Source organism: Eulemur rufifrons, chromosome 3 (genome assembly GCF_041146395.1).
Source record: "Eulemur rufifrons isolate Redbay chromosome 3, OSU_ERuf_1, whole genome shotgun sequence".
Classification (NCBI taxonomy): domain Eukaryota; kingdom Metazoa; phylum Chordata; class Mammalia; order Primates; family Lemuridae; genus Eulemur; species Eulemur rufifrons.
Window position 1 is genome coordinate 23431062 of NC_090985.1, and position 12518 is coordinate 23443579.

At 38.4% G+C, this 12518-nt stretch overlaps 1 protein-coding gene across 2 annotated transcripts in view; it reads right to left on the reverse strand.

The window, feature by feature from the left end:
• The window catches only part of HERC2 (HECT and RLD domain containing E3 ubiquitin protein ligase 2), a 173742-nt gene that overhangs the window by 105524 nt on the left and 55700 nt on the right, over positions 1-12518 (reverse strand). For both annotated transcript variants that reach the window (XM_069466707.1, XM_069466708.1), the window contains 5 exons: positions 11287-11471; positions 8553-8708; positions 7685-7870; positions 1322-1492; positions 824-927 (listed from right to left, as the gene is read on the reverse strand). In XM_069466707.1, the coding sequence (XP_069322808.1) occupies positions 824-927; positions 1322-1492; positions 7685-7870; positions 8553-8708; positions 11287-11471 (802 nt within the window). The remainder of the gene's footprint in view (positions 1-823; positions 928-1321; positions 1493-7684; positions 7871-8552; positions 8709-11286; positions 11472-12518) is intronic.

Below are 12518 nucleotides of genomic sequence, written 5' to 3' on the forward strand. Positions count from 1 at the left end.
TAATGAATTTTATTACTTCTGGATACCTGAATACCTGGAAAGCCAATCCTAATATATAAACCCCAATGCTCATATATAAGGAAGGACATATTTCTATTGTAAAGAATGACACTTCTGTATAGTTCTTCCCAAAAAAATATACCTCAAGATAGTAAGCCATTCTAAATTTCTACATAAGCTTACAAGAAAATTGTAAAGACCAAAGTTTAACCTCTTTTTGGAATTGTCTATATTTCTTACAAATTAATAATTTATTTTATTTTATTTATTTTTTTTTTTTGAGACAGAGTCTCGCTCTGTTGCCTGGGCTAGAGTGCCGTGGCATAAACCTAGCTCACGGCAACCTCAAACTCCTGGGCTTAAGCAATCCTCCTGCCTCAACCTCCCGAGTAGCTGGGACAACAGGCATGTGCCCCCATGCCCAGATAATTTTTTTTCTATATATATTTTTAGCTGTCCAGATCATTTTTTTCTATTTTTAGTAGAGACAGGGACTCGCTCTTGCTCAGGCTGGTCTTGAACTTCTGACCTCAGACGATCCTCCCACCTCAGCCTTCCAGAGTGCTAGGATTACAGGTGTGAGCCACTGCGCCCGGCCCAAATTAGTAATTTTTAAAATAATTTTTAAGACCAGCACATCATAAGTCTTAAGAATAAATATAAATTCACTTATGAAACAACTTCTAAAGGATCTTTATGTCTATCGCTAAATGCCCCACAAAGGTCCCAAATATCAGTACTTTAGGGCCAAAATCATCCTATCTCAAACATACAAAGAGGGTCTCCCCTCATGTCCCAGTGCAATCAGGGTACACAGCCTCACCTCCAAATACTGTCCAACACAAAATGCATGCATCGAATCCCGTGTGTCTTCAAACTGCAAAGCAGCTTCCAAAGCTACCACTGGGTCTTCCCCTGCAAACTGAGCTGAAACAAAAAGGGAAAAAGCAACATGACTCCTATACAATTTGCTTAGACAGCCATAGCAGAAATGGCGAATAGGAAATAAGTTAGGCAGGTTAACTCATAAGCAAGGATTACCAGAGTATAATGATCTTTCACCCTCTCCCAGGGTTGTCTGGGCCAACTCAGAACTTGGAACAAGTTCCAACAGGTATTGGAACAAAAAATACATAATGATGAGAAATTCTTCAAATGTGCCTGAATTGGTTAAGACAGACACCAAAGTCAACAGATACATTAAAATGTGTAGGGGCTGGAGCAGAATTAAAGAGATCATTTATTATAAGTCAAATGCTCTGCTTAAAATGACACCTGTTGCAACTTTTAACCATGGAGCAAAAAAAAAATGCAGCCTTACCAAGAATACTATTTCCTGTTAATGACTGTGTCTGGAAGTCCTTTATGTCATACACTTTCCCATCAATCACAGTCCAGAAGCCTCCGTCTTTATTGTGGTTCTCCAAATCAGCTTTGCGTATAAGCGTCACTTCCTCATTATTTCTACAGTTCTGACCTGTAAAAAATGACTCTGTATATAGAGAAACCAAAATCAATCAGTCAATTAGATAAAATGAAAACACAAAGTGTGTGAAAGAACGACAAGGAGAAATAGATAAATCCACAATCACAATGAGAGAATAATATACGTATCTCTGTAACTAACACCACAAACAAACATTCTATTAAGTATAGAATGATTTTTGTAAAAAAAAAACACTTACACAACATGACTATCAAATCTGACCATATGCTAGGCCATAGAACAAATCTCAATAGATTTCAAAGAAATTAAGTTATAGAGCTTATACAATGCAGTTAAACTAGAAATAGGTATACACTTAATACACTTAAAAGTAACCCAAAGTTCCAAGAAAAAATGACAACGGAAATTAGAAAATGCATTGAAATAAACGATAAAAATACTGCAAATCAAAACTGGTGACAGACAGCTAAATATATGCTTGAGGGCATTTATACCTTTAAAGGTATATATTGGGAGGAAAAGCTTGAAAGTAAATAAGTTACTAAACATCAAATCAGTAAAATCTTAGTTGACACACTCAAAAGACAAAAACCTGATTGGGCACCTCTGGAAGTATTAGGACACCAACTCAATATTATGAAAAGCAGGTAAAAGGGAGTAGGGGGAGACATCACACTTGGATCACGTCCTTCCTGTACAAATTGTACCTCATGCTAACCAGACAGCAGAGGGCAAGGCTGGTAGGCAATTTTATAGAGAACAAACAATACATGAACAGAACTAAAGGTGGGGACACAGCATCACAGGCCTCCTGAGCCAATAGAAAGCATACAGCATGACTTCAAACACAACTTGGAGCCAACAAAACTGAATCCAAAGACACGCAAACCTCTAGATCTAACCAGCAGATTAGAGAAAATATAACTGATAGAAGAACATGTTGGGCCGGGCCTGGTGGCTCACGCCTGTAATCCTAGCACTCTAGGAAGCCGAGGCGGGAAGATCGCTCAAGGTCAAAAGTTCAAGACCAGCCTGAGCAAGAGCAAGACCCCGTCTCTATTAAAAATAGAAAGAAATGATCTGGACAGCTAAAAATATATATAGAAAAAATTAGCTGGGCATGGTGGCACATGCCTATAGTCCCAGCTACTGGGGAGACTGAGGCAGAAGGATTGCTTAAGCCCAGGAATCTGAGGTTGCTGTGAGGTAGGCTGACGCCATGGCACTCTAGCCCGGGCAATAGAGCGAGACTCTGTCTCAAAAAAAAAAAAAAAAAAAAAAAAGAACATGTTGGACTAGACGAAGAGAATTCAATCAACCAAGTTCAAAAAGTGCGAAATTCTCCAGAACAAATGACCTGCTTCTTTGATGAAGAAACACTATGACCAGAGACAGGGAGAGGAGGGCTGGAGCTATACTGCTGGGGAAAGAGACTAGAAGCACATGTCATTCCAATTCCCACACACAGAACTTGCTTAGATCCTGACTTGAAATTATCACCAATAAAATTAAGATAGTCCAGGAAAATTTAACAAAGACTGTATGTTAGATTAAGGAATCACTATTCATCTTATAAATAAGAGAATGACATTATGGTTTTATTTATTTATATTTTTAAAGTTTTTGCTGGGTGAGGTGGTACACACCTACAGACCCAGCTACTCAGGAGGCTGAGGCAAGAAGATCACTTGAACCCATGAGTTCACAGCTGTAGCACACTATGATCATGCCTGTGAACAGCTACGGCATTCCAGCCTAGGCAACATAGCAAGACCCCACCTCTAAATAAATAAATAAAGTTCTTATCATTCAGAAGTAAAATGTCTTCAAATGTTTTAAAGAGAGATTTATGGTTTAAAATAACCACTCAATCAACAAGAAAAGTATGGGAGGAGGATGTAAATACTTATTAAAGTTGGTTCTTTATATTATTTTTTCTACTTGTATCTATGTTAGAAAATTTTCATAATAAACAGATTACAAAAACATCAGTGTGATAAGTATCCATTTCTCAAAAAGTTAGAAAAATATCAGATTAAACCTTAAGAAAGAAGAAAAGAGATAAAAAAAAAAAGTGTGGTACTGGCATAAAGATAAACATATAAACCAATGCAACAGAACAGAGAGTACAAAAATAAAGCCTCATATATTTAGTCAAATGATTTTTGACGAGGGAATCAAGACCTTTCAATAAGGAAAGAACAGACTTTTCAACAAATGGTGCTGGGGAAACCAGATATATACATGTAAAAGAATAAAGTTGGACCCTTACCGTAGGCCATATACAAAAATTAACTCAAAATGGATCAAAAATCTAAACATAAGAGCTAAAACTATAAAACTCTTAGAAGAAAACAGAGGAAAAACTTCATGACATGAGACCAGCCTGAGCAAGAGTGAGATCCCGTCTCTACTAAAAATAGCACTAAGAATAGTTGCCAGCCAACTAAAAATAGGAACAAAAAATTAGCCAGGCGTGGTGGCAAGCATCTGTAATCCCAGCTACTTGGGAGGCTGAGGCAGGAGGATCGCTTGAGTCGGGGAGTTTGAGGTTGCTGTGAGCTAGGCTGACGTCACAGCACTCTAGCCTGGGCAACAGAGGGAGACTGTCTCAACAATAAAAAAAAACTTCATAGGCCAGGCGCAGTGGCTCACGCCTGTAATCCTAGCACTCTGGGAGGCCGAGGCGGGTGGATCACTCGAGGTCAGGAGTTCAAGACCAGCCTGAGCAAGAGCGAGACCCTGTCTCTATTAAAAATAGAAAGAAATTAGCTGGCCAACTAAAATATATATAGAAAAAATTAGCCGGGCATGGTGGCGCATGCCTGTAGTCCCAGCTACTCGGGAGGCTGAGGCATTAGGATCGCTTAAGCCCAGGAGTTTGAGGTTGCTATGAGCTAGGCTGATGCCACGGCACTCACTCTAGCCAGGGCAACAAAGCGAGACTCTGTCTCTAAAAAAAAAAAAAAAAAAAAAAACTTCATGACATTTGAAGTTTTGGCAATGATTTCTTAGATACGATAGCAAAAACAAAGGTAACAAAAGAAAAAATACATAAGTTGGACTTTATCAAAATCAAATACTTTTCATGCAACCAAGGACACTATCACGAGTGAAAAGACAACCCACAGAATGTGAGAAAATATCTGCAAATCTTACATATCCAGAATATATATAGAACTCATATAACTCAACAACAATAAAAGAACCATCCAATTCAAAAATGGGCAAAGGATTTGAATAGACATTTCTCCAAAGACAGTGTGCAAATAGCTAATAAGCACATGAAAAGATGCTCAACATCACTAATCATTAGGGACATGCAAAGCAAAACTATGAAATACCACCACATATCCATTAGGATGGCTACTATAACAAAAAGCAGAATGTGTGTTGGTAAGGGAATGAACAAATCGGAACACTTGTGCATTGCTGGTGACAACGTAAAATGGTGCAGCTGCTATAGAAAACAGTATGGTGGTTCCCCAAAAAATTAACCATAAAAGTGCCACATAATCTACCAATTTTACTTCTGGCTATATACTCAATAGAAGTAAAGTAGGGACTTAAACAGATATTTTTGCACACCCGTGTTCACAGCAGCATTATTCGCAGCAGCCAAAAGGTAGAAGCAGCCCACGTCTCCATTGACAGATGAATGGATAAATAAAATGTGATATATACATATAATAAATAGAATACTATTTGGCCTTAAAAGAAGGAAATTTGGACACATCCTACAACATGAATGAACCTTGAAGACATGCTAATTGAAACAAGCCAGTCACAAAAGGACATATACTTTATGATTCCACATACGTAAGGTGCCTAGAATAATAAAATTCATAGAGACAGAAAGCAGAATGGTGGTTGCCAGGGGCTGGTGTAGGGAAGAATGGGGAATTATTGTTTAATGCTGCCATCCCCAACCCCCAGGCTGTGGCCCGTTACCACTCAGTGGCACCACACATCACTGCCTGAGCTCCGCACCACAGCCCCCCACCACCCAGGACAACCCATCCCCCCAGCCCCAGGCCGTGGAAAAATTGTCTTCCACAAAAGCGGCCCCTGGTGGCAAAAAGGTTGGGGACTGATGGTTTAATGGGCACAGAGTTTCACTTGGGCAAAATGAAACAGTTCTAGAGATGAATGCTGGTGGTGACAGTTGCACAACATGAATGTACTTAATGCCCCTGAATTGTACACTTAAAAATGGTTAAAATGGTAAATTTTAAGTATATTTTACCACAATTTTTTTTTTAAAGTTGGGTTCCCACTCTACTCCACCCCTGTCCACCAGATTGCTCACAAAGAAAACTATAGGACACCAGCCTGAGCAAGAGCAAGACCCCATCTCTATTAAAAAAATAGAAATAAATTATCTGGACAACCAAAAAATATATAGAAAAAATTAGCCGGGCATGGTGGCGCATGCCTATAGTCCCAGCTACTCGGGAAGCTGAGGCAGTAGGATTGCTTGAGCCCAGGAGTTTGAGGTGGCTGTAAGCTAGGCTGATGCCACGGCACTCTAGCCCAGACAACAGAGTGAGACTCTGTTACATACATACATACATACATACATAAAAACATTCCTATGAATCACTAAAAAAGAAAAAAGATAACCCAATAGAAAAAGGGGTATAAGACTTGAACTGGCATTTCACAAAAGAGAGTAGCCAACTGCCTTAACACACATATGAAAATGGATTAAACCCCACTAATAATCAAGAAAATGCTCACTGAAACCACGCTGAGATACCAGTGTACATCCACTAGAATGGCTAAAACAGGAAGTACCAATAATGCTGGGTCTTGGTGTGGACCAGTGAGAATGCTCACACTTTGTCGTGGAGATGAACATCGGCACACTCTTTGTGGAAAACTGGCATTCTGTATTAAAGCATCCTTTAATTGTAGCTCCATTGCTACAAAGGAGCAATTCCACCAAGAAACAGACATAAGAATGTTTAAAGCCATGTATTTACTCTAAAGCTGGAAACAACCTGTATTTCCACCAAAAGCAGAATGAATAAATTATGGTATATTCAAACACTGATTACTACATTCATAGCAAAAAAAGTAAAAGAACTCAGTAACAGGATGGCCCTCAAAAACCTAATGTTGAGGGGAAGAAGCCAGACACCAATCACCAATGGGTACATATTGCATAATTCCACTTACATGGTTGTTTAGAGACACTCGCTTAGTATAACATGACCAAGAGAAGTAAGGTGGTGACAACCACACAGCCTGAAGAGGGGGACACCTTTCAGGGAGATAGAGGCAGTGTTTTGGGAGGGTCCTGCCAAGATCCATTTCTTAGCCTGCATGGAGAACCTGGTTTTCTTTGTGATCAAGCACAAAGATGCATTGGGTACTTCTGTGTATGTGTTATACTTCACAATTTAAAAAGGACTTTAAAATAAGTAAACTGCTAATCCAATTAATGCCCTCAACCATATGTAGTATAGAGACAAAAATAATAAATAACCATTTAAGTTCATTCCTGAACAAAAAGTTAAGAATGGTGCCAAAAGTATTAAAAAATTTTAAACTATGTTAAATATCCTAAGACTATTTTCCTCAGGACAACTGCTAACTCTTGTTTTAAGCTTCCATGTTATGAAGATGATGGTCTAAATGGGAGAAGAAGAAAAAGCCCACCTAAAGTTTTCATATAAAATAAAAGTTTAACCACTACTTTTATTAATTCTGAGTCCAGAAAACCAGAAGCATACATGATGGTGACTTGGATTCAAAAATGCCCAAGCTCAAAATTTTGAGAAGAAAAGTTTCATTTCAATTTGATATGCATTACAGACAGTGCCTATAGGGAAGTGCTCAGCTGACTCCAGGAATTCCCTATCTCATTAACATCAAATAACATAGATGACTTTGGAAAGTCTTCCCATATCAATTTCTGCCTCCTGAACTGACTATATATAAAACCACCTCAATAGTACCTTCTGAAGGCACCTCCCAGGAAAGGGTTTTCCAGAACTTTCTAAAATGTGCATTTCAGGATTTAACAATTACTAAACGAAAACTCTTCCTTAAACATAAGCCAAATATCTCCTGAATTGGATTATCTTCATCTTCCACTTATACTACCATCAATGGAAATGGCAAATAATTGGTCTTCCTTTGTAAAATATTCTTTCAAATGGAAAGGCAAGAATAGGTTACACAAGGACAAAACTTTCCTCAGTAAAAGTCCATTAAGTTAAGATGCCATACCCATTATGCCAGGCCAGGCTAACTCTTCATGATCATCCCTTTCCTTTCCTGGTGCAAGGTGGTTGAACCGGTCCAGATGTTCTAACAGGCCACCCAGCAGAGGAACAGCTCCAGCTTCTTGCATAAGGCCAGCATTTTTACTGAGCAGAAGCACTATAGAAACTACTAGTTCTGGAAGGAGAACGCCTGCATTTAAAAAGAAAAAAATAAAATTTAAATAAAAGTGTTCATCCTACAAAAGCAATTTATATTATAACTTTCCTCTATGTTTAAATTCTGATAAGTTACAAAATAAGGAATGCTTGTCCATTAGCATATCTCTAGAGGATTATTTTCTATTCTGAAAGAGACAAGTATAGCTATCAAACAAAGCCCTTTTGAGTTACAAAAATATTTTCCAAAAACACTATGTTTCAAAAACAGAACTATGAACTTGCAGTCTTTTATTCAGAAAACTAAATGTCTACTGTAATGTTTACCATCAGAAAAAAAGCACTCAAAAATAATTCTCTAACCTCAAAAAATTAACTTTAAAAAATATTAGGTAACATTGGAATTTATTAAGGTTTTGAAAGGGTCGACTAATTTTTATGCCATCAAAATAAAATTAGACAATTACCCTTGACCTCATTACTAAAGTATTAATAATGGAAGTATAAATCTAAATCACCAATTATATTTACAGTGATATGAGTCCCATACCAAGTGATACACAGAATTGCTAGTAACTAACAAAACCAAAGGAGAAAAGCAGGAGGACTAAAAAAATTATACAGTAAATGCAGTTTTATTAAGAAAGGATACATTTCAGCTTTCATCAATCTCCTGAAATAAACATAAGCCCACAGGTAGGAAACAAGAAAGGTACCCGTGAAGTCCCCTTCCAAGATGCAGGCCACCTCTGCAAAGTGCCGCCAGCTGGTGGAAGCGACACTAGCTGCCACAGGCAGTATATCACCAATGTGTGTGCACAAAAGGGCTGTGTACTTCTTCAGCAAGGAGCCAACACCCATTAGCTCAGGGCCTTAAAGAAAGATTGTAGAAAATTTCATTTTCACTATTCAAAATTTATTCTGTAAACTAACTGCTCCACTATTCCCCCGCTCCCCCCTCTACACACCTTTTCCCTGTAATAGTTTTCTCAAATAGGAGCCTATTAACCCTTAGTCCATGGCTCTTATAGCCCATAACTGGAAAAACAGTGAATTTGATTACGTCGTATTTTATAACCAGAACTATATGTGTAATACCTAGAAACTTTGGGTATATAAATGCAAAAGTTATAAAAGTTACAATTTACAGGGGGTTTTTTTTTTTTTTTTGGTTTTTTTTTTTTTAGAGATGGAGTCTTGCTATTTTGCCCAGGTTAGACTGGAACGCCTGGGCTCAAGAGCTCCTCCTGCCTCCTAAGTAGCTAGGACTACAGGCATGCACCACCATAGCTGGCTTATTTTTAAAACTTTATATCCAGTATACGAATGTTTGTTTTCTTAAAGTTTATAAATTATTCCCAATAAACAAAGCTAAGCACTTTTCAGTCTCATAAAATCTTTAATTTTTCTGCCTACATGGTTCTTATTAATAATAGCTTTTCAGTCCTTCTGACTTTAGTCTTCAAAATGGTCACCTCTTCCAAACTACAAATTCACCTATTTACATCTGAAAGTTTCCATCATTGACAAGTGCCTAACACTTTTCAGGAGGTAATTAAGTTACTTTAGGAAAAATTAGCTACAAAAATATTAACAAAGGCGGCAGACCCTCCCATCTTTGACCGAGAAAGCTCCCTCATGGAGAGCCAGCCACTGCCGTGGTGCTTGTGGAAAGGCACCACTCCCTCTAAGTACATGCGCAGCACTGAGTTTGATCCTCACAGGCATCTCTCAGGGGTTATCTCAATTCTACAGGTGAGAAATCTTGGCCCCGTGAGACTTAATCCAATGTCTAACAGCTATTAACTGGACCTATAACCAAAACTCAGTCTTCCTTTGATGATGACAAACCTTCCCACTATACGCAGCTGGCTCCGCAGTGTGACATAGGAAGTCTCTCGCTATCTGGTTCCCACATCATGTTAGTCTCTAACATTCCCTAACTAACACATGGAGCAAATCTGACAAATCCTCTGTAACACCAAACTGAATGTATAGAATCCCATTTCTGATGTCTAAAGAATTTAAATGTTAAGACAATGAAATTAAAAATATTGATGAGTCTAAGATAGAAATATTTGACCAAAAAAATATATGCAAAATGAAGCCCCCAATTTAATGCATTTAACAGTATAAGAACTACACATCCGGGCATACAGAACAGACACATCAAAAATCTTATTAGGTTGATGCAAAAGTAATTGCGGTTTTAGCACTGTTGACATTTGCCATTTGATACTGGAATACATTCTTAAACAAATGTGGTTGTGTTATATATCATTTTAAGGTACAGTTCTCATTTTATGTTTTTTTGCTAATGACTTGCTGTTTATATTTATTTTAGACTATGGAAATGATGTTAGACTAAAGCAGCAGAGACAACTCACAGCATCAACAACGCATTTGGCCCAGGAACTGCTAACGAATGTACAGTGCAGTGGTGGTTCAAGAAGTTTTGCAAAGGAGACGAGAGCCTTAAAGATGAGCAGTGTAGTGGCCAGCCATTGGAAGTTGACAACGAGCAGTTAAGAGCAATCATCAAAGCTGATCCTCTTACAACTTACACAAGAAGTTGCCAAAGAACTACTCAACGTCGACCATTCTATGGTCCTTTGGCATTTGAAGCAAATTGGAAAGGTGAAAAAGCTTGATAAGTGGGTGCTTCATAAGCTGACGGAAAATCAAAAAATCATCGTTTTGAAGTGTCATCTTCTCTTCTTGTACCAAACAGCAAACCATTTCTTGATCAGATTGTCACATGCAATGAACAGTGGATTTTATATGGCAACAGGCGATGACCAGCTCAGCGGTTGGACCAAGAAGAAGCTCCAAAGCACTTACCAAAGCCAAACTTGCACCAAAAAAAGGTCATGGTCACTGTTTGGTGGTCTGCTGCCGGTCTGATCCACTACAGCTTTCCGAATCCCAGTGAAATCATTACATCTGAGAAGTATACTCAGCAAATCAATGAGATGCACCAAAAACTGCAATTCCTACAGCCAGCACTGGTCCACAGAAAAGGCCCAATTCTTCTTCACAATGCCCAACCGCATGTTGCACAACCAACACTTCAGAAGTTGAACGAATTGGACTATGAAGTTTTGACTCATCCACCACATTCACTTGACCTCTCGCCAACCAACTACCATTTCTCTTCAAGCATCTCAACCACTTTTTGCAGGGAAAATGCTTCCACAACGAGCAGGATGCAGAAAATGCTTTCCAAGAGTTCGTCGAATCTCGAAGCACGGATTTTTACACTACAGGAATAAACAAACTTATTTCACGTTGGCAAAAATGTGTTGATTGTAATGGTTCCTACTTTGATTAATAAAGATGTGTTTTAGCCTAGTTATGATTTAGAATTCACGGTCCAAAACCACAATTACTTTTGTACCAAACTAATAAAAAGCCCAAATACATAGACAACACACATTTTAAGCAACTTACTAGAAATATCTGAAGTCTGAGCAATACTTTCTCCTGGATAAAGTTTACTGATAAGTAAACGCTGAAAACGCAGTAACAAATCCAATGAAGCAGATCTTTCACGACTGTGTTGCTCAAAGTCCAGACACGACGAAATCCGACGAGCAACGTCTTTCAATCTGGCTACAGTCTGAGAAGCAATGTTTCTACGTAGGAAAAAGATGATTGCAAAATTAAACAAGTTATTTCTATTAAAAAGAAAAAGGGCAGAGGGTAAATCATAACATCAACTAGTATCACAGGTCACGCATGCAGGTGACCTGCAGCTGTCTTCTCTCCCGCAACGTGTGTCAGGTGTTTCTGCAACAAGCACAGCCTCAGTCAAAATCGCACAGAGGAACACAGAAGATGCCCCTGTGCTTTATAAATGTGCTCCTATGAAGCTGTGTGGAATGGTCCAAAATGATAGAGGATCTTAAAAAGAAATACTTCTGTACAAACCTCTAAAAGGAAAAACAATTACGTCACTATTTTCTGTCCAAAGCCGCATTTCAAATGTAAACGTGATACTATTCTTAAAGACAAGACTTACCCGCGTTGCTGCATCTGCCTTACAAGTCTGCCTTGAGCACTTACTTTAGGGCAGCACTGTGGTGGGCCACTCAGGAGGTACCCCAGGCTTAGGGACTATAGGAAGGAAGACCATGGTATGTACAAACAGCCCCAGGTCAGGATAACTATGTCCAAAGAACATGGCAGCCAAGAAAAGAGTACAGGCTTCAACTCCAACTGTGCAATGTGATTTGAACCAATCCGTTTCACTTTGTTTCTTTGCTCTTTTGAATGACCTTTTATAACAGTGTCTCTGGCCTTTGCCAAAGTCAGCCTCTGATTCATTCTTACCTCCTCCTGATTTGGTCTTCCAAAATAACACTCACCATTCCTTCATTTTCTTTAGTTTTTAAATTAAAAATTATCTTAAAAAGTAACATATATAAATCTATAACATGTATTAACAGAATGAAACCATAATACAACCGGTTTAAAAAAAAATCATTTTACCACAAGGATTTTCACTTCCATCTACCTGTTTATTAATGAGAATGAGAATCTTTTTATAGGCTCATTGCACACTCCAATTCTTCAATTTCTCTTCCAGGAAAGTCTTTAGAATCTCCTCACACACTCCAACCTCTCCAATGATCTGTATTTTTAAAAGTCTGCTCTTTACCCTAAAGCCTATCCTGAGTAAT